This window comes from Notolepis coatsorum (assembly GCF_963971535.1).
Source record: "Notolepis coatsorum genome assembly, contig: SCAFFOLD_1188, whole genome shotgun sequence".
Classification (NCBI taxonomy): domain Eukaryota; kingdom Metazoa; phylum Chordata; class Actinopteri; order Aulopiformes; family Paralepididae; genus Notolepis; species Notolepis coatsorum.
The window spans coordinates 25,482-49,567 of record NW_028169205.1 but is presented as its reverse complement, the minus strand read 5'-3'; the positions used below and the strand labels follow the sequence as shown (position 1 = coordinate 49,567).

Below are 24,086 nucleotides of genomic sequence, written 5' to 3'. Positions count from 1 at the left end.
CCGGTGTACCGATTGGTACTTCCTCCAACACGCCGAGGCGGACGTCCTGGTCGAGGCCTGCCTTTACCTCCTCTTGCCAGTGTAGGGCCACGGGGATGGGGGTGTGACAGGCAACCGGTGTCGCATCCTCATTAAGCATGAGGCGGAGTGGTGGGCCGGTCATTTTCGGTAATGTCTGGTGGGGGCATGTGTTAAATGTGCTCTGAGCGTACAGTTCTAACAAGTGTCTCCGTAACGCCTTCCTGTTAGCCTCGATCGCCAACATGGGGAGTGTGGTTGGCCTGGTCGGCGGCTCCGCACGCCGCGGGCAGTCACATACTTCTGATGTCGCCAGATTCACCTCCCCGAGTGTTGGGAACTGGGCGGAGATCATTCCCAGGTCCACGCAGGCTGCGCGGGAGAGAAATATGCGGTCTGAGGTGTCCGTCACATACGCGATTTGGCGTGTCTCCAACCTTCGAGCGTCACCACTGTTGCCGGCGAATCTGACTACCGCAGCTCCGAGGATCCGAATTCCCTTATTGTTCGCAGCTTTCATGGTCATGGATACGGGGATGAGGTCCTCTGTGCTTAGGCCCATTTGTTGAGCGACTTTAATGCCGATCAGGCAGCTTTGGCATCCCGTATCGGCCATAGCAGGCAGGGATACTGCACGGGTGCGTTTTAGGAGGTCAAAACCCAGAGCCTTGTAATCCTCGTGCTCGGTGGTGAGAGTGAGGTTGACGTATGGCTGCGGGCTGGACGCACGCTTCATCCACTTGTCGCACATATCATCGTACAGGTGGTGAGCGAGGGGAAGCGTGCGTAACTCGCCATCTGTGCTGATTGTGCATAGCTCAACGAATGCTGCTGTCTGCTCGTCACACGTCCAGTCTGTCTCTCCGGGTGGGGGCCTAGTCGATCGGCCACCCAGGCAGGCCCTCTCGAGGTGATTCTGGCGGCCACACTTCCGACACTTTTTACCGTATGCTGGGCACTCGGCACGTCTGGCGTGCCACTGGGGTGTTTTGCCGTGGCCCACCTCGCCGCAGTGGATGCATACCCCTTCGGGCTTGGCCTTTGGTTTCTCTAGCCTGGCTCCTCCTCTGGCGCGGGTGTCCTGTTGTCTCACCCGCCTGTACGAATTGCTGACCGTGTCCGCGCTCTGAGGGTCAAGCAGGCGCGATGCAGAGCGCTTTCCAGACTCCTTAGCCTCGATATACTCGATCATGTCCTTTAGTGGCATGTTCTGGTTCTTCTCACCGAGCAGGTCGAGCTGTATTTCCGAATCTGCAATGCCACGGGCAATCACGTCACGTAGGATCTCTTCCGTGAAGTCGTTGACTTGGTCGCACCCTGTCCTAGTGCATTTCATCTGGTACTTGCACGTGTCCGCCTGCCCCTTGATGCGGGCGTGGAACGACCGGATGGGCTCTTCATAACCCTGCCGCATGTTAGACAGGGCTGCCCGAGCTACCATGGTGTTCTCTGCGCGAACGGCGAGTGCCTTCATGGCAGCGAGGACGTCCTCCTCGTCGTTGCCCGCTAGGCTCCTGCCTGCCGCGCGTGTGAGGTCCTTCCTCAGATCCTCCTCGCAGCACTCCAGTAGCTGTGAAACTATGTCGGGCCCGACCAGCTTGGTGCCTGTTTTATACTCACCCCAGCGGGTTACAAAGTATGACCAGGCCTCGCCCGTTCCGGCCAGTGCTATGGAGGGACGCTTTAGCTTCCCCATTTTAGCATTTGCGCCCGGCGCCCAGGGGGCTGCGCCTGCGACATGTATAGTGGCGTGTACACTTAACATGGCCGCCACCACGGCCGCCGCTACATGCTCAGCTACATAGTCACAATCCTCAATAGGGCACTCTGCATTTATAAGCACCATTGTCAGTTATTTGGATGAATAATTAATAGCTTGCTTCCAATGTATAAAAATTACTTCAGACTACAGCTGTAGCTCCAAAAAAATAATCCCTTTTGGCATCTTCCGTTGGAACTAATAATAAAAGTCCACTATAATCCCATGAAAGCAAAAAAAAATCCATACCAATTGTCGACGTTAACAGTGTCCTGGTCCTTTAAGTCGACAAGGTGCCGTGTTGTTTGCCGACGGCTCCGTCGACTATCCGACTTTCTCCGGTCTGTTTGCGCACCTCGTCGTCCTCCTCTGATCCACAGTCCACTGATCATATCCGTTGGACTACATCCAGATATTTGTATATAAATAAGAACGATATTCCATTTGTTCCATCCAGTTTAATAAAGAAGAAAACAATATACAAATAAGTCTCGGACGACTGCAGGTGTATTTACAAGTAGCGTCTCAACTTCCTGTTCCGGTTGCTGCGCTACTGTGCAGGACCGTCTGTTATAGAGGCGCTGTCTAGATATTCTCTAATTATCACCATCATCATCACCGCCAGCGTAGAACTAGTTAACTAGCTAGTCTAATCCCAGTTAGTGATGTTCTGCTCGTCCTGGGGTGGGATAACAAGGTGGACTTTAACCCTTTCACTGCCACACCACCAAACGGTTAACCCTTTCACTGCCACACGACAGAAGGTTAACCCTTTACTATCACACAACCGACGGCGATGCTCCATCATTAGCTCTGCGTCCGCTAACCTTCTGTATTGTCACAGTGAAAGGGTTAACAGCACTTTGTGACTTTGTAAAAAAAAAAAATCAAAAAATCAACTTCTGCGCTTTTATTGTGAAGAAAACAAAGGTGTAAACCGGAAGTTGGTGTTGCAGTGTTTGCCTTTGTTTTACAACACGGGTCCGTGAGCTGAAGCTGCCGCCCGCAGCCAACACTGCTCTGATCACAGCGATCGATCCCCGGTACATTCAATACCGGCGGACATCGCAACGTCACGAGGATTATTACAATTTATTAAATTACGTTCTTCACGGTGACGGATAGTTTCAACCGTGAGTAGTAAAAGCTGAAGCTGAAACTGAAGCAGACGGAGAGAAAGCTGCAGCTCAGCACTCGAACTGTGATCAAATGACATTAGTTAGATTATAGCATCGCAGGCGGATGATGATGGATTTGTTATTGATTTAGGGAAATATCTAACGTTAAGTACAGGAAACTGAATCTGCCTCTTTCAAATATAGTCCGTGAGCCAGGACAATCTATGATGAATTGAAAATGGGGGACCCTGATGTAAACAAGTCTTTCTCTGGTCTGCATCCCCTTAACATTATGGGGTAGAACACATAGTAGCAAGTAGCTTACTACAAAAACCTAGGGGTCCGCAAAGACGACTTCAAACTAGAAATGGTAACAACAGACGAGGTACTCAAAAAACTGAGCGCACTCCAACCTAACAAGGCCACTGGCCATGACAACATCCCCTCCAAATTCCTCAGAGACTCAGCAGCCGCCATCACCCCAGTCATCACACACATAATAATCCTCTCCATAAAACAGGGGCACGTCCCCAAGGACTTAAAAGTTGCGAGAGTGACCCCTCTCAGGGCTGTACGCTAAGCTTTTTCACTAGGGGCACACTTGCCCCTAAATGAGAAATTTAGGGTCAAAAAATATTTTTTAGGGGCAAATTTTTTAATAACAATTTTACCATTATAGTGAAAAAAATTATGTTCCTCCTGCCTCATTACTGTGGTCCTTTTATTTAACATTTAAGTGCTTTTGTTGTCAGGTTTGTATCTTTTATAATGAACCAACTGAACTTCATATTACCACTAGGGATGGGAATTGATAGGATTTTATCGATACGATTCCATTATCGATTCTGCTTATCGATTCGATTCTTTATCGATTCCCTTATCGATACCTGATCAATTTATAATTTAAATAAATAAATTGGAAATGCAACAGAACTACATTTAGTCATTTAGCTGACGCTTTTATCCAAAGCGACTTACAAGTTCTGTACGACAAGCCATCAGGAAGAGCACAACTCTATCAGCTGAGACACAATGTTCATCAAAGTGTTGAGTGCTACAGTGTAGGTTAGTTTATTAGGACAAGTGCATGACAGTACGGTTAGTTAGGGTTAGATATATATTTTTTTATTCAGATAATGGTTGAAGAAGTGCGTCTTTAGTCGACGGCGAAAGATTGGACGTGTTTCGGCTGTCCTAACTGGGGTGGGTAGTTCATTCCACCATTGTGGGGCAAGGACTGAGAATAGGCGGCTTCTCTTTGATGACCCTCCCGGAGCTTGGATAGGAGTAGGTCTGAGGCGGCCAGAAGATGCAGAGCGTCGGGGTCTAAGCTGGTTAGAATAACAACATGCAACTTGACATTTCTGATTGTCATTTATTGTTGAGCCCCCATGTCAGAAAAATACAAAAACTGTAAAAAATAAAACATTAACTATAGCCTACACTTAAATAAAATAATGTATTTGAGATTCTCTTAAAATGTTTTTATTTTTTTATTATTATTATTATTATTATTATTATTATTACGAATTTAATCTATTGAATAACAGGTTGTTATTCCTCTGACTTCTGTCTCTCACTCACACTCTCTCTCACACACACACACACACACACACACACACACACACACACACACACACACACACACACACACACACAGAGAGAGAGAGAGCTCCCTCCCCGGGCCGCGTGTAACTGTTCCGCAACAGTAAGTGACTTCCGGGGTAGGCCTGATTGGCCCCGACAGGCACGTGACGCGCAACTTTCTCTGCCGCGCGGCACGCTCCGCGGAGCCGAGCGGCAGAGCTTGCGGAATTACGTAACCGTCCAAATACGCCATAACTTTCATTCGGCGCTATAGCTCACCTGGCAGAGCAGTGGTCCTGCGATCCTGCGGTCCGTTGTTGGTGAGTTCGAAACCCATCAAATCTTTTTTTTTTAACGTGATTTTTTTTTAACGTGTATTCTTTCGCCGGTTAAGGTTAGGCATGGTTAAGGTTAAGGTTAAGGTTAGGCATTGTTTCGGAGTTGGTTAAGGTTAGAACGGTTAAGTTTAGGCGCTGTTAAGGAGCTGGTTAAGGTTAGAGTTTGTCTTAGAGAATGGCAATATTCTTTCTATGGTTAAGGTTAGGCATGGTTAAGGTTAAGGTTAGGCATTGTTTCGGAGTTGGTTAAGGTTAGAACGGTTAAGTTTAGGCGCTGTTAAGGAGCTGGTTAAGGTTAGAGTTTGTGTTAGAGAATGGCAATAGACAGCCTATTTCCGCGCGACAGCTCTCAGCAGCCTCGTTGCGCGTCCTGAGTTTGCCGCGTCACGTGCCTGTCGGGGCCAATCAGGCCTACCCGGAAGTCACTTACTGTTGCAGAACAGGTACACGCGGGCAGGCCTGTCCTTTAAAGTATTGGCTTGTGTTGCTACACGGACACATTTGTATGTTGCACCACTCTTCCTGGCTTACAGAGACTAGTAAACAAGCACTCACGTCTCTCATTATATGTGAACTAAAGAGTACAAGGTTTACACAACAGCCCCCACCCCTTGTTTTATTGTATTTGTACCTGTACTACCTGCTGTCAGCTGTTTATATCTCTCTGTGAGCTTGATTAGCTAGCGTTAGCTAGCGTTAGCTCCGCGGCTAACCCTGAACTAAATCAATGACTAGGTTCTAAAGCATTTCGAGTAGTTTTCACTGCACATAGAAGTAGCCAAACAGCGGGAGCATTTCGGGAGTATATAACCAAAACCCAGGCAATTTCGAGCCCTTGGCTTGCCTTAAGGAATCAAATAGTCTGCCATTAGCTACATGCTAACATGCTAACGTTAGAACGGTCGGGAAAACCTGGCAGCGATAAGGGAATTGAAAGTCACAGGCACGCGATTCCAGGTGCCTGTGACTTTCTATGAAGAAATGAGCTATGAAGAAACTTTACTTTTCGTCATAGCTAAATCAGACAGTCAGCCAGTCTATCAGAGTGAGTGCTCAGCCTTGGATAATTTAGGAGTGAAATGCGAATGCAAGGCTTGAAATCACTACTCGCAAGCCCGCCCCCAAATATTATTTACTAATCGCAACGGCCAATTAAAGGGGCAATTCGCGATAATCTCATCGCAGTGTACAGCCCTGCCTCTGCACAAAAAAGGCAGTAAATTAGACCCAGGCAACTACCGCCCTGTTTCTATCCTTACCTCCATCTCGAAAGTCATGGAAAAAATTGTCTACGAACAGGTCGAAAAGTACCTAGCGGAAAAAAATCTAATCTACGAATTCCAATCTGGCTTCAGAACATCCCACTCCACTGACACATGCCTTCTCTACTTGAACGACCACATCAAACAAGAGGTGGACGCGGGCAAATACTGCGGCATGGTCATGCTGGACCTACAAAAGGCCTTCGACACTGTCAATCACACCATTCTGATTGACAAGCTAAAAGCAATTGGTTTTGATAGTTTATCAGTGAGCTGGATACAATCCTACCTGGAGGGGAGAGAACAGATGGTGGAGGTAAACGGTACCCTATCCCCCCCCCTCACAGTGAGCTGTGGTGTTCCACAAGGAAGCATACTAGGACCGCTACTGTTCCTAATTTATGCAAATGACATGTCGTCAGCCTGTGACTGCAACTTGTTCTTGTTTGCGGACGACTCAGCCCTGATGGTCTCTGACAAGAACAAGTTACAGGTTGAAAAAACCCTCAGCTCGGAACTAGGCAAAATCTGCACCTGGCTTGCTGATAACAAACTATCATTACACATGGGCAAAACAGAGTCCATTCTCTTCGGATCAAATAACAAACTCAGCAAGACCGACGGCTTCTCAGTTGCAGTGGGTGACAATATTGTCACAAGGAAAGACGAAATGACCTACCTGGGTTCCATCCTAGAGGCTAATCTTTCCTGTGACAAAATGGCATCCAATGTAATAAAAAAAGTCAACCAACGAACTAGATTCTTGTACCGGATCTCCTCTCTGGTAAACAAGAATACCCTGAAGACTCTGGCAGGAGCACTCATTCAAGGGTACTATGACTATGCATGCACCTCATGGTACCAAAGCTACTCAAAGGCGCTAAAACAAAATTACAAACATCTCAAAACAAACTGGTCAGACTACTGCATGACCTTACTCCTAGAACCCACCTCACCCCTGCCCACTTTGACAACCTAGGATGGCTTAGAGTAGACGACAGAGTACAGCAACTTGCAATGGGCCTGGTCTACAAGATACACTACACGACCAAGGTACCCATGTACATGTCAAAATACTTCCCAAAGGTCAGTGAATACCACGATCACAACACCAGAGGGAGCTCCACAAATCATGTGAAACCCAGATTCGGCTCAAACAAGGGACTAAACACGTTTCGCAATTATGCCACATCAATGTGGAACGCCCTACCCAAAGCTGTAAAGGAATGTGAATCACTACCCACTTTCAAAAACGCTCTCAAAGAACACCTACGGGAGACTGCAATTCGAAACTGGCCCCTGTAAATGTCCTAACCCAACCCCCTCCAATGTACAGTAAATGACCAAGTATGGTTGTCAATATTCCAACGTACAGTTTTGCTTGTACAGTTGTACAGTGTCCCCCCCACCCCTCCTGCCCAACCCCCCCCCGCCCCCACCCCCCACCCAACCTCCCCCAATGTACAGTTTTTACGTCAAATGTATATACTCTTTTCTGGACTCTTTTTGTATAACATACAGTACTGTGATTTCTGACATGGTATAGCCCCATAGTGCTAGAAAATAACATGCTATAGTCTTGTGTGTGTTATCACTCCATTCACAATCCCAGGCCAAAACACACCTTTCAAAACTATACGTAGACCAAAATAAAGCATTCTACTACTTCAAACTGAATAACTCATCCTTGATTGAAAATGGGGGACCCTGATGTAAACAAGACGAAAGTCTTTCTCTGGTCTGCATCCCCTTAACAATTGTGTGTATTGAGCCGTACTGTATTGTACCCATTCTGCAATCTGTTAATTAAAATGTTCAATCAATCAATCAATCAATCTTATTATTGAAGCTTTGTCTTTGTTGGGAATATAAATCAGACTATATTCTTCTGAAAAAAACGGTTAAAATTAGCATCTCTCACCTCATCTCTCATCTCACCTAGGCGCAATTCAGATAGAAATCAAGTGTGCCTAACACATGTGTGTGATGGTGTCTGTTGTTCTCAGAGGACTGACTGATGGTGTCTGTTGTTCTCAGAGGACTGACTGATGGTGTCTGTTGTTCTCAGAGGACTGACTGATGGTGTCTGTTGTTCTCAGAGGACTGACTGATGGTGTCTGTTGTTCTCAGAGGACTGACTGATGGTGTCTGTTGTTCTCAGAGGACTGACTGATGGTGTCTGTTGTTCTCAGAGGACTGACTGATGGTGTCTGTTGTTCTCAGAGGACTGACTGATGGTGTCTGTTGTTCTCAGAGGACTGACTGATGGTGTCTGTTGTTCTCAGAGGACTGACTGATGGTGTCTGTTGTTCTCAGAGGACTGACTGATGGTGTCTGTTGTTCTCAGAGGACTGACTGATGGTGTCTGTTGTTCTCAGATGGCAGACAGTGACAGCAGCAGTGACCTGGAGGTGAACGTCCCACGGAAGCCTCCACCTAAACGACGCAGAATCATCAACCCAACATCCATCTCCACAGTGCCCATCTACACCAACAAGGTAATTAACCCTTTCACTGCCACACGGCAGCCGGTTAACCCTTTCACTGTGACAATACAGAAGGTTAGCCAATGATGGAGCATCGCCGTCGGTTGTGTGATAGTAAAGGGTTAACCTTCTGTCGTGTGGCAGTGAAAGGGTTACGACCAAATACTAGGGCTGTTCGATTAATCAAATTTATATTTCAATTCTGGCTTTCTTATGTTGTAGCTAAATGCAGCGCACCCTCTGGCCTGTTTCCCCCTCGAGCCCAAACACTAGTTTCAGTTTGTGTTGAGAGGGAGTCGGGCACGTTTCTTTTGAAACATCTTTGGTAACTTGTAGAAGACAACAGTAAGGCAGCCTTTGGTTAAGAAGAAATGTAAAACAAATCCAGTCATCTTCACGTGATGCAGGGCTCGACAGTGCCAGCGTTTCACTTGCTTATCAAACTGGATTGTTGCCTTAACCCAGGGGTCATCAACCCCCCTCCCACAAAATAAAATGCTCATTTACCCTTAAAATGAAGATAACACAGTGTATAACGTTTTATATATCCTCAAGCATACCCCACATTTAGCATAAAACGCATGACAATTGCACACCCAAAGTAATTAGCAATTTATTATACTTTATACTTATAGCACACAGTCTGTTGCATTAATGGAATTATAAAGCAACAAAAAGAAATTGTTTGACTTTTTATTGCTGTTTTTACCTGTTATAACAAAGGAAAACCTCAAACTCTTATGAAGAGGAGAAAAAAGACTGGCTGTGTAGACCTATTTTTAATAAAACACAGAAGAGGAGACAAAACACTGGTGTCTGTAGACCGACTTTGAAATAAAACCCTGAAATATTCAGGTATATTTGAGTCCTCCCTTATTTGTGGAACATTTATCAAATAAAAAGTAGTCCACTTTGAAAAAAGACTACCATGTGTAGACCTACTTTGAAATAAAACACAGAAAAGGAGAAAAAACACAGACATCTGTAGACCTACTTTGAAATAAAACCCTGAACTATGCAGCTCTATTAGAGTCCTTCCCTTATTTGTGGAAAATCTATCAAATAAAAAGTAAATTTTTCGTTGTTCGCAAATTTCGCACCACATATCAGGCATACAGGTAAGTCTTTTGTTGACTAAATATCTTAGTTGATGAAATATTTTTTCACTTCAGTGTCACAGTGTCACTCCATCTCCAACGTCGGAGCCGCAGGTTGCCGACCCCTGCCTTAACCCAATAAATAAAGTAAAGAGTAGAGGGTTCCTGCTGTAGAGAGTAGAGGGTTCCATGTAGGGCGGCAACGTTTTCGACGTCATCGACCATGACATTTCACCGATTTGCATATTCATGATCGACACATCGTATTGTTGTTACTTGTATCTGCCTTTAGCGGTGGAAATGACAGACGTTCAAAGTCATAACATGCGCAACATGTAATCTAACTAGTGCGCAATGAATCACGTTCAAAGTATAAATAACTTCTCTTAAACCACTATTCGGGATTCTGCCTAGATCCAGGACTCGACGGTGCGCGTTTCGCTCGCATTTGATCACTTCTGTGTTTCACGTCAACTCCAGCCTGAAGGGAGGGGCTGAGCCCCCGCTGCCCCCACCTTACATGTTAGAACCTATGACGGCTCTGCAGCCCTGTGGCGACTCCTCTCACCACTGTTTCCATGTGCAGTAGGGGTGTAACCATGCATCGATCCCAATGTGACCATTCAACTGCGTCGATTTGAAAATGTTAGAATCGAAATAATAATAAAAAAAAATATATATATATATATTTTCTTTATGTTTTTTTGTTTGTTGTATTGTTTTTATTGACCCCCAGCCACATTTGTGTATTCAAATTCTTTTGGGGAATGCGTCTAACATGCTTTACATCCTCGCCATTCCTGTTGTAGGCCCAGTTTGCCTTAAGGCTGCTATAAGCTATTCTCCCCCCCTCTTAGCTTCAACAATCCTGATTCCTCATCCTATTTTATTCAAAAAGAAGATATTGATTTAAATATGTTTATTGCCTATATACTGTATATTAAAACTATTATTTTAATCGTATCACCTTTGCTGGCACAAGCACTACCATGGCGTGGAGTGGAGAGATAACACACAATACATATAATAATTCATGCAGATATACTAAAAAGCTATTTATAATTTTTTTGGCCGGTAAAAAAATCTCTCTGGCTGGTAGTATTTTTTTAAATCTAAAGCTAAAAAGAAAATGTTGTTCCCTGTTTTTGTATTTGGTTTGATTCAGGTGAACAAATGCTTACAGTTGAAGCCAGAGGCCAGAGTGTTGTCAGACAAGACCGGTAAGGACGATGATGTCATGAAACACAACCTTGTCTAAACAGATACTTACATTTAGTAATTTAGCTGAATGCTTTTATCCAAAGCGACTTACACGTTTTGTACGACAAGTCAGCAGGAAGGGTACAACTGAGTAACAATGTTCATCAAAGTGTTGAAGCTTGAGTGCTGCAGTGTTGAGTGTATGTTAGTATATTAGGAAGAGTGCAGGACAGTAGAGGACTCAAGACAGTAAGAAGGTTAGTATTTTATTTTATTAAAAAAAATTAATTTTTCATTTCAAATATTGATTCGGGTTTCGGCTGTCCTGACTGTGGTGGCGAAGTTCGTTCCACCGTTGTGGAGCGAGGACAGAGAATAGGCCTCCTTGATGACCCCCCAGGAGCTCGGATAGGAGTAGGTCTGAGGCGGCCACAAGATGCAGAGCGTAGGGGTCTTGAGGGCGTGTAGTTAGAAGATGCAGAGCGTAGGGGTCTTGAGGGTGTGTAGTTAGAAGATGCAGAGCGTAGGGGTCTTGAGGGTGTGTAGTTAGAAGATGCAGAGCGTAGGGGTCTTGAGGGTGTGTAGTTAGAAGATGCAGAGCGTAGGGGTCTTGAGGGCGTGTAGTTAGAAGATGCAGAGTGTAGGGGTCTTGAGGGTGTGTAGTTAGAAGATGCAGAGCGTAGGGGTCTTGAGGGTGTGTAGTTAGAAGATGCAGAGCGTAGGGGTCTTGAGGGTGTGTAGTTAGAAGATGCAGAGCGTAGGGGTCTTGAGGGTGTGTAGTTAGAAGATGCAGAGCGTAGGGGTCTTGAGGGTGTGTAGTTAGAAGATGCAGAGTGTAGGGGTCTTGAGGGTGTGTAGTTAGAAGATGCAGAGCGTAGGGGTCTTGAGGGTGTGTAGTTAGAAGATGCAGAGCGTAGGGGTCTTGAGGGTGTGTAGTTAGAAGATGCAGAGTGTAGGGGTCTTGAGGGTGTGTAGTTAGAAGATGCAGAGTGTAGGGGTCTTGAGGGTGTGTAGTTAGAAGATGCAGAGTGTAGGGGTCTTGAGGGTGTGTAGTTAGAAGATGCAGAGCGTAGGGGTCTTGAGGGTGTGTAGTTAGAAGATGCAGAGCGTAGGGGTCTTGAGGGTGTGTAGTTAGAAGATGCAGAGCTTAGGGGTCTTGAGGGTGTGTAGTTAGAAGATGCAGAGCGTAGGGGTCTTGAGGGTGTGTAGTTAGAAGATGCAGAGCGTAGGGGTCTTGAGGGTGTGTAGTTAGAAGATGCAGAGTGTAGGGGTCTTGAGGGTGTGTAGTTAGAAGATGCAGAGCGTAGGGGTCTTGAGGGTATGTAGTTAGAAGATGCAGAGCGTAGGGGTCTTGAGGGTGTGTAGTTAGAAGATGCAGAGCGTAGGGGTCTTGAGGGTGTGTAGTTAGAAGATGCAGAGCGTAGAGGTCTTGAGGGTGTGTAGTTAGAAGATGCAGAGCGTAGGGGTCTTGAGGGTGTGTAGTTAGAAGATGCAGAGCGTAGGGGTCTTGAGGGTGTGTAGTTAGAAGATGTAGAGCGTAGGGGTCTTGAAGGTGTGTAGTTAGAAGATGCAGAGTGTAGGGGTCTTGAGGGTGTGTAGTTAGAAGATGCAGAGCGTAGGGGTCTTGAGGGTGTGTAGTTAGAAGATGCAGAGCGTAGGGGTCTTGAGGGTGTGTAGTTAGAAGATGCAGAGCGTAGGGGTCTTGAGGGTGTGTAGTTAGAAGATGCAGAGCGTAGGGGTCTTGAGGGTGTGTAGTTAGAAGATGCAGAGCGTAGGGGTCTTGAGGGTGTGTAGTTAGAAGATGCAGAGCGTAGGGGTCTTGAGGGTGTGTAGTTAGAAGATGCAGAGCGTAGGGGTCTTGAGGGTGTGTAGTTAGAAGATGCAGAGCGTAGCGATCTTGAGGGTGTGTAGTTAGAAGATACAGAGCGTAGGGGTCTTGAGGGTGTGTAGTTAGAAGATGCAGAGCGTAGGGGTCTTGAGGGTGTGTAGTTAGAAGATGCAGAGCGTAGGGGTCTTGAGGGTGTGTAGTTAGAAGATGCAGAGCGTAGGGGTCTTGAGGGTGTGTAGTTAGAAGATGCAGAGCGTAGGGGTCTTGAGGGTGTGTAGTTAGAAGATGCAGAGCGTAGGGGTCTTGAGGGTGTGTAGTTAGAAGATGCAGAGCGTAGGGGTCTTGAGGGTGTGTAGTTAGAAGATGCAGAGTGTAGGGGTCTTGAGGGTGTGTAGTTAGAAGATGCAGAGCGTAGGGGTCTTGAGGGTGTGTAGTTAGAAGATGCAGAGTGTAGGGGTCTTGAGGGTGTGTAGTTAGAAGATGCAGAGTGTAGGGGTCTTGAGGGTGTGTAGTTAGAAGATGCAGAGCGTAGGGGTCTTGAGGGTGTGTAGTTAGAAGATGCAGAGTGTAGGGGTCTTGAGGGTGTGTAGTTAGAAGATGCAGAGCGTAGGGGTCTTGAGGGTGTGTAGTTAGAAGATGCAGAGCGTAGCGATCTTGATGGTGTGTAGTAACTGTAGTTAGAAGATGCAGAGCGTAGGGGTCTTGAGGGTGTGTAGTTAGAAGATGCAGAGTGTAGGGGTCTTGAGGGTGTGTAGTTAGAAGATGCAGAGCGTAGGGGTCTTGAGGGTGTGTAGTTAGAAGATGCAGAGCGTAGGGGTCTTGAGGGTGTGTAGTTAGAAGATGCAGAGCGTAGGGGTCTTGAGGGTGTGTAGTTAGAAGATGCAGAGTGTAGGGGTCTTGAGGGTGTGTAGTTAGAAGATGCAGAGCGTAGGGGTCTTGAGGGTGTGTAGTTAGAAGATGCAGAGTGTAGGGGTCTTGAGGGTGTGTAGTTAGAAGATGCAGAGTGTAGGGGTCTTGAGGGTGTGTAGTTAGAAGATGCAGAGCGTAGGGTGTCTTGAGGGTGTGTAGTTAGAAGATGCAGAGCGTAGGGTGTCTTGAGGGTGTGTAGTTAGAGACCATTGACCGGAGGTAGGCGGGAGCCATTCCCTTCACCGTGCGATATGCCAGGTCGAGGGCCTTGAAGCGGATTCGTGCGGCGATGGTATAGATATAGTATTCAATATAATAATACAATTATATTAAAATGGAAATGCAGAACAATACTTGTGTGTGAAAGAGGGAGAGGGAGGATGTATGTTGTTCTGGGGGATATGTTTTCTAATCAGCTAATTAACAACTAATCCATTATAAAAGATTGTTGGCAACACTTTTTTACAATGGATTAGTTGGGTCTATGCTGCTGCACCTCCATAGCCAGTGGTTGAAGGCAGTTGATGAAAAGACTGTTTTTATTTGTTATTTAAAATGTTCAGCTCCTTTCAAACTGAAGACTTAAACAGGTTTTTGTTTAAAAACAACTTTTTTTGCATTCTTTATAAAACTTTGCCTTTTGTTTTATTATTGTACATTTTCGACTTGTACAAGATGAGGAATAACGTTACGTTATGATTTGTTATACATCGTTTCAATAATCAATAGATAAATCAACTATCAAAATAGTGGTTATTTGCAGCCCTAATCTAGCCGAGTCAAAGTCTGCACAAGCAAACCTGACCCTCCGTGTCACAACTACGCTGCTAGAAATATATACTAAATAATCATTGAGCAATCATTTTGAAAATCGGTTATTGTCACACAAGGACAGCTGCACTCTGATTTATTGCTGAAATTAGATTTAAAAAATGTTGGCTGTTAACATTTCTTATTTGTATTATTAGTTATTTTTACATTTGTATTACTATTAAATGTGAGCCATATGCAGATATAAACCTAAAACATTTCACCATATCATGAGAAAATACACTTTTGTATTTCCTTTTTATTTATTTGTCCTTTTATTTATACAGGTCTCATTGAGATCAAGATCTATTTTTCAAGAGAGATCTGTTAACAATAGACATACAACCACATCGGACACACAAGTACAGTTTAGACATAGATTAACAAACAAGTAGAACAACAAACAAACAAGAAGAACAGAAAACAAACAAATAGAACAAGTCTCTCTTGACAAAGTAACATTAGCTAGACGTTCATCCACCAGTCACACAAGACGGATATCAGATGAGAGGTATTGACCTCAGACCCTCTTTCTCCTGTAGTGCCTTCATGTAACCAGTAGATGTCGCTGGTGAGTTGTCCAGATGAGCCGCTGGGCTTCAGTAACTGAAAGCATGTATAGAAATAGAATAGAAATCCTAATGATCCAGAGGGAAATTCGGCACTACTACAGATCGCTCACATTGAACAACAATAAACTAGGTAGTCAATAGGACTAAAATAGGAATAAGAATATAATATAGAATAAAATGGTCCGGTATATACATTCTGGTACATTCTAAAATCTTAAATATACAACTATCCGGCCAAAAATATACAGAAATATACAGTAAAATGTACAGTAATACGTGTGAAAATAAATGTAAAGTGAAAAGTGTCCAGGAGGATTGTGAGAAGTGTAAAAAGAATTTAAGTGTCCAGGAAGATTTCACCAGGCTGTGCTGTCACCCTGTGCTCAGTGATGCAGTGAGGCTCAGTGATGCATTATAGAGTCTGATGGCTCCTCTACTGTCACCCTGTGCTCAGTGATGCAGTGAGGCTCAGTGATGCATTATAGAGTCTGATGGCTGTACTGTCACCCTGTGCTCAGTGATGCAGTGAGGCTCAGTGATGCATTATAGAGTCTGATGGCTGTACTGTCACCCTGTGCTCAGTGATGCAGTGAGGCTCAGTGATGTGTTATAGAGTCTGATGGCTCCTCTACTGTCACCCTGTGCTCAGTGATGCAGTGAGGCTCAGTGATGCATTATAGAGTCTGATGGCTCCTCTACTGTCACCCTGTGCTCAGTGATGCAGTGAGGCTCAGTGATGCATTATAGAGTCTGATGGCTCCTCTACTGTCACCCTGTGCTCAGTGATGCAGTGAGGCACAGTGATGCATTATAGAGTCTGATGGCTCCTCTACTGTCACCCTGTGCTCAGTGATGCAGTGAGGCACAGTGATGTGTTATAGAGTCTGATGGCTCCTCTACTGTCACCCTGTGCTCAGTGATGCAGTGAGGCTCAGTGATGCATTATAGAGTCTGATGGCTCCTCTACTGTCACCCTGTGCTCAGTGATGCAGTGAGGCTCAGTGATGCATCATAGAGTCTGATGGCTCCTCTACTGTCACCCTGTGCTCAGTGATGCAGTGAGGCACAGTGATGCATTATAGAGTCTGATGGCTCCTCTACTGTCACCCTGTGCTCAGTGATGCAGTGAGGCTCAGTGATGCATTATAGAGTCTGATGGCTCCTCTACTGTCACCCTGTGCTCAGTGATGCAGTGAGGCTCAGTGATGTGTTATAGAGTCTGATGGCTCCTCTACTGTCACCCTGTGCTCAGTGATGCAGTGAGGCTCAGTGATGTGTTATAGAGTCTGATGGCTGTACTGTCACCCTGTGCTCAGTGATGCAGTGAGGCTCAGTGATGCATTATAGAGTCTGATGGCTCTACTGTCACCCTGTGCTCAGTGATGCAGTGAGGCTCAGTGATGTGTTATAGAGTCTGATGGCTGTACTGTCACCCTGTGCTCAGTGATGCAGTGAGGCACAGTGATGCACTATAGAGTCTGATGGCTCCTCTACTGTCACCCTGTGCTCAGTGATGCAGTGAGGCTCAGTGATGCATTATAGAGTCTGATGGCTCCTCTACTGTCACCCTGTGCTCAGTGATGCAGTGAGGCTCAGTGATGCATTATAGAGTCTGATGGCTCCTCTACTGTCACCCTGTGCTCAGTGATGCAGTGAGGCTCAGTGATGCATTATAGAGTCTGATGGCTCCTCTACTGTCACCCTGTGCTCAGTGATGCAGTGAGGCACAGTGATGCATTATAGAGTCTGATGGCTCCTCTACTGTCACCCTGTGCTCAGTGATGCAGTGAGGCACAGTGATGCATTATAGAGTCTGATGGCTCCTCTACTGTCACCCTGTGCTCAGTGATGCAGTGAGGCACAGTGATGTGTTATAGAGTCTGATGGCTCCTCTACTGTCACCCTGTGCTCAGTGATGCAGTGAGGCACAGTGATGCATTATAGAGTCTGATGGCTCCTCTACTGTCACCCTGTGCTCAGTGATGCAGTGAGGCTCAGTGATGTGTTATAGAGTCTGATGGCTCCTCTACTGTCACCCTGTGCTCAGTGATGCAGTGAGGCTCAGTGATGCATTATAGAGTCTGATGGCTCCTCTACTGTCACCCTGTGCTCAGTGATGCAGTGAGGCTCAGTGATGCATTATAGAGTCTGATGGCTCCTCTACTGTCACCCTGTGCTCAGTGATGCAGTGAGGCTCAGTGATGCACTATAGAGTCTGATGGCTCCTCTACTGTCACCCTGTGCTCAGTGATGCAGTGAGGCTCAGTGATGCACTATAGAGTCTGATGGCTCCTCTACTGTCACCCTGTGCTCAGTGATGCAGTGAGGCTCAGTGATGCATTATAGAGTCTGATGGCTCCTCTACTGTCACCCTGTGCTCAGTGATGCAGTGAGGCACAGTGATGCATTATAGAGTCTGATGGCTCCTCTACTGTCACCCTGTGCTCAGTGATGCAGTGAGGCTCAGTGATGCATTATAGAGTCTGATGGCTCCTCTACTGTCACCCTGTGCTCAGTGATGCAGTGAGGCTCAGTGATGCATTATAGAGTCTGATGCAGGGTTAGAAATTAACATTTTTTTTCAAGGGCTTTTTTTGCCCCCCTTAATTGATTTTCGGGGGCTTTTTTTTGTATTTCGGGGGCACTGAATTTTTATGATAAACGGTAGGGGTGGGACGGATCACAAAATGGACGGTTCGGTTCGTATCACGGTTTTGGGGTCACGGTTTTCAGTTCGGTTCGATATACGTAAATTTTTATAAAAGAAAATGTAACACTCAAATCTAAACATGCTTCTCATTTATTAAAAGTGTTTACAGCCTTAAATAATGTTTGCCACACAAAGACCGAACTGACTGAAAAATATAGGCTACATTTGTAGTATTAACTTAGTGCAAACAAACAATATGCTCAGCCAGCACTAGACTTTCCTTTCTTTAATATAAACACAAAAAAACAATGTCCACCATGTTTAAATTCCCTGATTGTCAGTTCTTAATGGAAAGATTAGTGTTCTGCTTGAAATTATTATGTATCTGTCTACATTTATTTAGACTAACATTATTTAAATATTGAGTGCAACTGTGGTGGATTACGTAATTCGGTGAGTTGGAACTATCTATGGGTTGGCGCCGGGTCCCCACGGACATTTTAGTGTCACGCACCTTCAGCTCAGGCAATGTTATTATCAGCTCCGGTAGCTCCGGTAACGTTAGGAGGTGATGGCATGCAGTGGGAAAGCGGCAATAGTCCCGGTTGGAGTTAGTAAAACAGTTGTATGTTAGCCTTCTTGGATGTTGAATAAACGCCTATCATTGTCTTTAAACACCCCGCCTCTCAGACTCCCATTTCCTTCTCTGCTAGCTAGTAGCTACGGTAACATTTCGTTGACTGTATTACCTCGCGGGCTGATTCTATAGTTAAAACGTGCGTTGTGTTGTACAAACTGCTAACGCTATGGCAAGATGTGTGTATGCCTATGTAATGTTAATGGCTATGTTTTAAAGTCGTAATGAAGATTGATTTAGATTGTGCTTGCCATTTGTACACAAACTGACTAGCACCTGGCTCAGCTGCAGTGCTGCAGCAGCCAGTGCTCACCTCCGCCAAATGAATTTTTTTTATTTGCCAGTCATCTGAACCGTACGATACACAGACGCGTCATTACCGGATAAATATATATATATAATTAGTAAACTGTCGGGGGCATTTTGTGCCCCCCTTAACTGATTTTCAAGGGCATTTTGTCCATTTTCAAGGGCATTATACCCCAAGCCCCCGTTAATTTCGAACCCTGGTCTGATGGCTCCTCTACTGTCACCCTGTGCTCAGTGATGCAGTGAGGCTCAGTGATGTGTTATAGAGTCTGATGGCTCCTCTACTGTCACCCTGTGCTCAGTGATGCAGTGAGGCTCAGTGATGTGTTATAGAGTCTGATGGCTCCTCTACTGTCACCCTGTGCTCAGTGATGCAGTGAGGCTCAGTGATGCATCATAGAGTCTGATGGCTCCTCTACTGTCACCCTGTGCTCAGTGATGCAGTGAGGCTCAGTGATGTGTTATAGAGTCTGATGGCTCCTCTACTGTCACCCTGTGCTCAGTGATGCAGTGAGGCTCAGTGATGTGTTATAGAGTCTGATGGCTCCTCTACTGTCACCCTGTGCTCAGTGATGCAGTGAGGCACAGTGATGCATTATAGAGTCTGATGGCTCCTCTACTGTCACCCTGTGCTCAGTGATGCAGTGAGGCTCAGTGATGTGTTATAGAGTCTGATGGCTCCTCTACTGTCACCCTGTGCTCAGTGATGCAGTGAGGCTCAGTGATGCATTATAGAGTCTGATGGCTCCTCTACTGTCACCCTGTGCTCAGTGATGCAGTGAGGCACAGTGATGCATTATAGAGTCTGATGGCTCCTCTACTGTCACCCTGTGCTCAGTGATGCAGTGAGGCTCAGTGATGTGTTATAGAGTCTGATGGCTCCTCTACTGTCACCCTGTGCTCAGTGATGCAGTGAGGCTCAGTGATGCATTATAGAGTCTGATGGCTCCTCTACTGTCACCCTGTGCTCAGTGATGCAGTGAGGCTCAGTGATGCATTATAGAGTCTGATGGCTGTCGGAATGAAGGACTTCCTGTGCCGTTCAGTGCTGCATCTTGGGAGTCTTAGTCTAACACTGAACGTGCTCCTCCTGTCAGCCAAGTCTGTGTATAGTGGGTGGGAGGGGTTTTCCCTGATGGCCTGGAGCTTAGCAAGGCTCCTCCTCTCCGCCACCCTCGCTAGAGAGTCCAGCTCCACCCCAACCACGCTGCTGGCCTTCCTGACCAGCTTATCCAGCCTGGTTGTGTCCCCTGCTCTCAGTCCGCTGCCCCAGCAGGTCACAGCGTACAAGAAGGCGCCCGCCACCACCACAGAGAACATCCTTTCATTTAATTTAATTTAATTTTTATTTATTCGTACATGGAATTATTACAGTCCAACAGTACATATTAACATGCTCCACTAAATTCCATGGCCGAAAGGAACAGGAAGAAGAAAATTCTTATTTGTACCTGCCCCTACACACATACAGTACACTGCAGTGTTTACCAAACCAAACAAAATGTACATACTTATTTTGCAGAAATGAAAACATCAACACAATTAAATTAACATACATAAATACATTTTGTGTATCTATCAGTTAAATTGCATATTTAGGTTAATTCATTTATACACACACACACACTTATCTATATATTTATATAATGTATTATTCTATATTATACTTCTATATCAACAAATGTACATGCCTGTTTGAATTTATGTTGTACCATTATTACTGTAAAAATTTAATGATTGTGAAATTATTGTTTAATGAGACTATGAGCTGTATGTGTATGTCACTGAATTTCCCCAAGGGGATTAATAAAGTATCTATCTATCTATCTATCTATCTATCTATCTATCTATCTATCTATCTATCTATCTATCTATCTATCTATCTATCTATCTATCTATCTATCTATCTATCTATCTATCTATCTATCTATCTATCTATCTATCTATCTATCTATCTATCTATCTATCTATCTATCTATCTATGGCATCACAGTAGCACTGAAAGGTAGGCTACAGACAGCTCAGAACAAATTAGTTAACTTAGAATGATTTTAAAACTCCATCCCAGGACTCACCTTACACAGACACATTTTAACAGCCTCAAGTGGCTCAGGGTTGAGGAGAGGGTCTCTCAATTAAAACTCAACATGATACACAGGATACTCGGGAATACTGTCCCTCAATATCTTAGAGGATATTTTAACATGGTAAGGAATGTACACGGACATGCCACCAGGGGGAGCCCTACAGACATTGTCCCAGTGAGATGCAATAGAAGAATAGGCCAAAACTCATTCCTGTATTCAGCAGCAGTACTATGGAATAGCCTACCAATGGAGTTGAAGCCCATAAGCCCCTTCTCCACTTTTAAATCAGCCGGTGGATCATAAGTAGCAGAAGCTGGGAGTAGTGACCAAAGGGTTTTTAATATGTGTTATTCCTTTTTATTCTTTTATTGTCTATAAATGGAATATTATTGTATGTATTTTTTTATTTTTATACCACACATCCTGACATACAGACACTACAAACACCCACGTCCACACACCAGTACATAAATCCACTGACACCAATGATGAAGGACCACAATGGAAACAAGCCTTTATTGTGTTTATTCGAATCCTATTGGTAAATGGAGAAATGTATACCTGTTCATATTGTGATCAAATGTATGTGTGATTTCCATTCTAAATCAAACAAACTATTCTATCTATCTATCTATCCTATCTATCTATCTATCTATCTATCTATCTATCTATCTATCTATCTATCTATCTATCTATCTATCTATCTATCTATCTATCTATCTATCTATCTATCTATCTATCTATCTATCTATCTATCTATCTATCTATCCATCTATCTACTAAACTATACTATATAATTGTATTATTTGTATTTTATTATAATATAACTAAATCATACTATTTATATTACACTATATTATATTGGAATACAATATTTTAATATATTATTATTCTATGTTATGCTGCTATATACTATATCCTTGTACAGATGTTGAAGGATCTGTATATACCCCCCCCCCCCTCGGCCTGGCGGGGTGGGGGCAAGAAACCACTGATTAGACTATTTTTTATCATCAGTTAGTGATTACTGTGTTCTACTTCCTGTCCTCATTCAGGTGACGACGACAATCTCTGGTCTCCCACAAAAAAGATCTGCATTGACCTCCTGTTGTCTGATGAGGAGGAGGGGGAGGGGGAGCAAGAGTGAGTAGCACAGCTGACGCTGATGTCATCGTATTTTTTTATTACTTTTTCAAAACGTCTTAAATGGTGCATTTTATATAGCGCTTATAAAGTGCTTTACAATTAGTTCCTCACACTTTACCCGTTCACTCACACATTCACACACCGACGGCGGAGGCGACCATGCAAGGTGCCAACCTGCTCATCGGGAGCAGTTAGGGGTTAAGTGTCTTGCTCAAGGACACTTCGACACGCTGCCCGGGAGGAGCGGAAATCCAACGGGGAACCTCCGGATTACCAGACGACTGCTCTACCTCCTGAGCCACTGTCGTCCCAAACGCCCCAACTTATGACCACCCACTATCAGAAGGTGTCACATGGTGTCCTTCACTACCAGTCTGTTGTTATTCATCATTTATTTTCTTTGTGGACACTTTTCAAAACACTGAGTTTACATTGACTCATTAATGCCGACAGTCAGCTGTGTTTGGTTTGTGGCATTGAGCTGTATTGACACAGAGCTGGTGTGTGTACTGTTCTTATTCAAGAAGGATAAGGACATGACCTCAAGTCATGTTCCAAATCTGACCTGTGACCAGGCTAGCATGACAGAGCCATCTGGAAGTAACCTATGACTTTAATACTATACTAATACTATAATACTGTGACTTAACTCTTTAATACTATACTAATACTATAATACTGTGACTTAACTCTTTAATACTATACTAATACTATAATACTGTGACTTAACTCTTTAATACTATACTATAATACTGTGACTTAACTCTTTAATACTATACTATAATACTGTGACTTAACTCTTTAATACTATACTAATACTATAATACTGTGACTTAACTCTTTAATACTATGACATAACTCTTTAATACTATATGAATATACTATAATACTATGACTTAACTCTTTAATACTATACTATGACTTAACGCTTTAATACTATACTAATACTATGACTTAATGAATACTATAATACTATGACTTAACTCTATTAATACTGTGAATTAACTCTTTAATACTATACTAATATTAATACTATAATACTATGACTTAACTCTTAACACTATACTAATACTATGACTCAACTATTTAATACTATAATACTATGACTTAACTCTAATACTATCAATCAATCAATCAATCAGATTTATTTATATAGCACATTTAACATGACACATGTCAACCAAAGTACTGTACAGAGGGTAGATACACATAGATACATATTGACAACAATCACACTCCGTTTTACGGGAGGGCACACAGGCAAGCACACAGGAAAACAGGGCATGAGTCAGTGAACAGGAAAGGCTAGTAGGTAGAAGTGGGTTTTGAGCCTCGATTTGAAGGCATCTATCGAGGGGGCGAGGAGCCTAGTGGAGGTGGGGATGCTGTTCCACAGTTCAGGGGCTGCGACAGCAAAGGCATTGAGCTTGAGGTTAGACCTCCGGACTGTCAGGAGCCTCTGATCGGCTGACCTGAGGGACCTGGTGTTGGAATAGGGGGATAGGAGGTCTGAGATGTAGGAGGGGGGGTGACCATTAACACTTTCGGGGCCACTGGGATCCGTCTAATCTCACTCTATAAGGCCAGCTTATCATAACAACCTTTCATTGTGCGTGAGGCTGTTTGTAGAGCTAAATCTATACTTTATATTATTGCTATCTGTCCATTGTCATTGTCAATTGACACTATAAACCGTCCCTTCAATATCCCTTAAATAAATAATTTTTTCATCAATACTTTCCCATTTTATAGCGTCGTGAATATGAACTATATACCGCAATGGTCTGGGGTATTTCCTGGAAGGCGAGATACAGGGCGCTAAGCTAATAACGTTAAATCGAATGGCGTTTCGGTTATACACAAGCTAGAGCTAAAACTCTAAATGCATATTATCGGTATCATGGTCCACCATGAATGCATGAAAGGGGGGGGGCGGGGGGGTTGTCGTTTCTGATGATTGATTACCAATAACGGCATTAGCCTCATTCGCTGATCGGCTGGTTGGCTATCAAAGCAAGGCCTGATCAGAATGACATTTATGTGAAAAAGCTCTTACCGTGGGCCGGTTGGATCCCAAAAAGGATTTCCCAGTTATCGAACGCCATCTGGTAGATCGATATGTCCATTGGCTGATGCTATATTCCTTTACTGCATACTGAATTCAGCGTCCCAAAAAGTATTCCAGGCTACAGGCTACAGGCATAGCTTCAGGCTAACAGGAAAATTCACTGCAGGATGAAAAAAAAAACGTCATCTGTTCTGCCACAGGGAAC

The 24,086-nt window shown here is 44.3% G+C and overlaps 1 protein-coding gene across 1 annotated transcript in view; it reads left to right on the top strand.

The window, feature by feature from the left end:
• Positions 1-2,772: 2,772 nt before the first annotated feature.
• Positions 2,773-24,086, top strand: part of LOC311248764 (uncharacterized protein) — a gene marked incomplete at its 3' end in the record, with an annotated part of 32,605 nt that continues 11,291 nt past the window's right edge. Inside the window, exons 1-4 of the mRNA XM_084339593.1 lie at positions 2,773-2,910; positions 8,461-8,580; positions 10,831-10,885; positions 21,723-21,810. Coding sequence (XP_084195719.1) covers positions 8,461-8,580; positions 10,831-10,885; positions 21,723-21,810 — 263 coding nt within the window. The remainder of the gene's footprint in view (positions 2,911-8,460; positions 8,581-10,830; positions 10,886-21,722; positions 21,811-24,086) is intronic.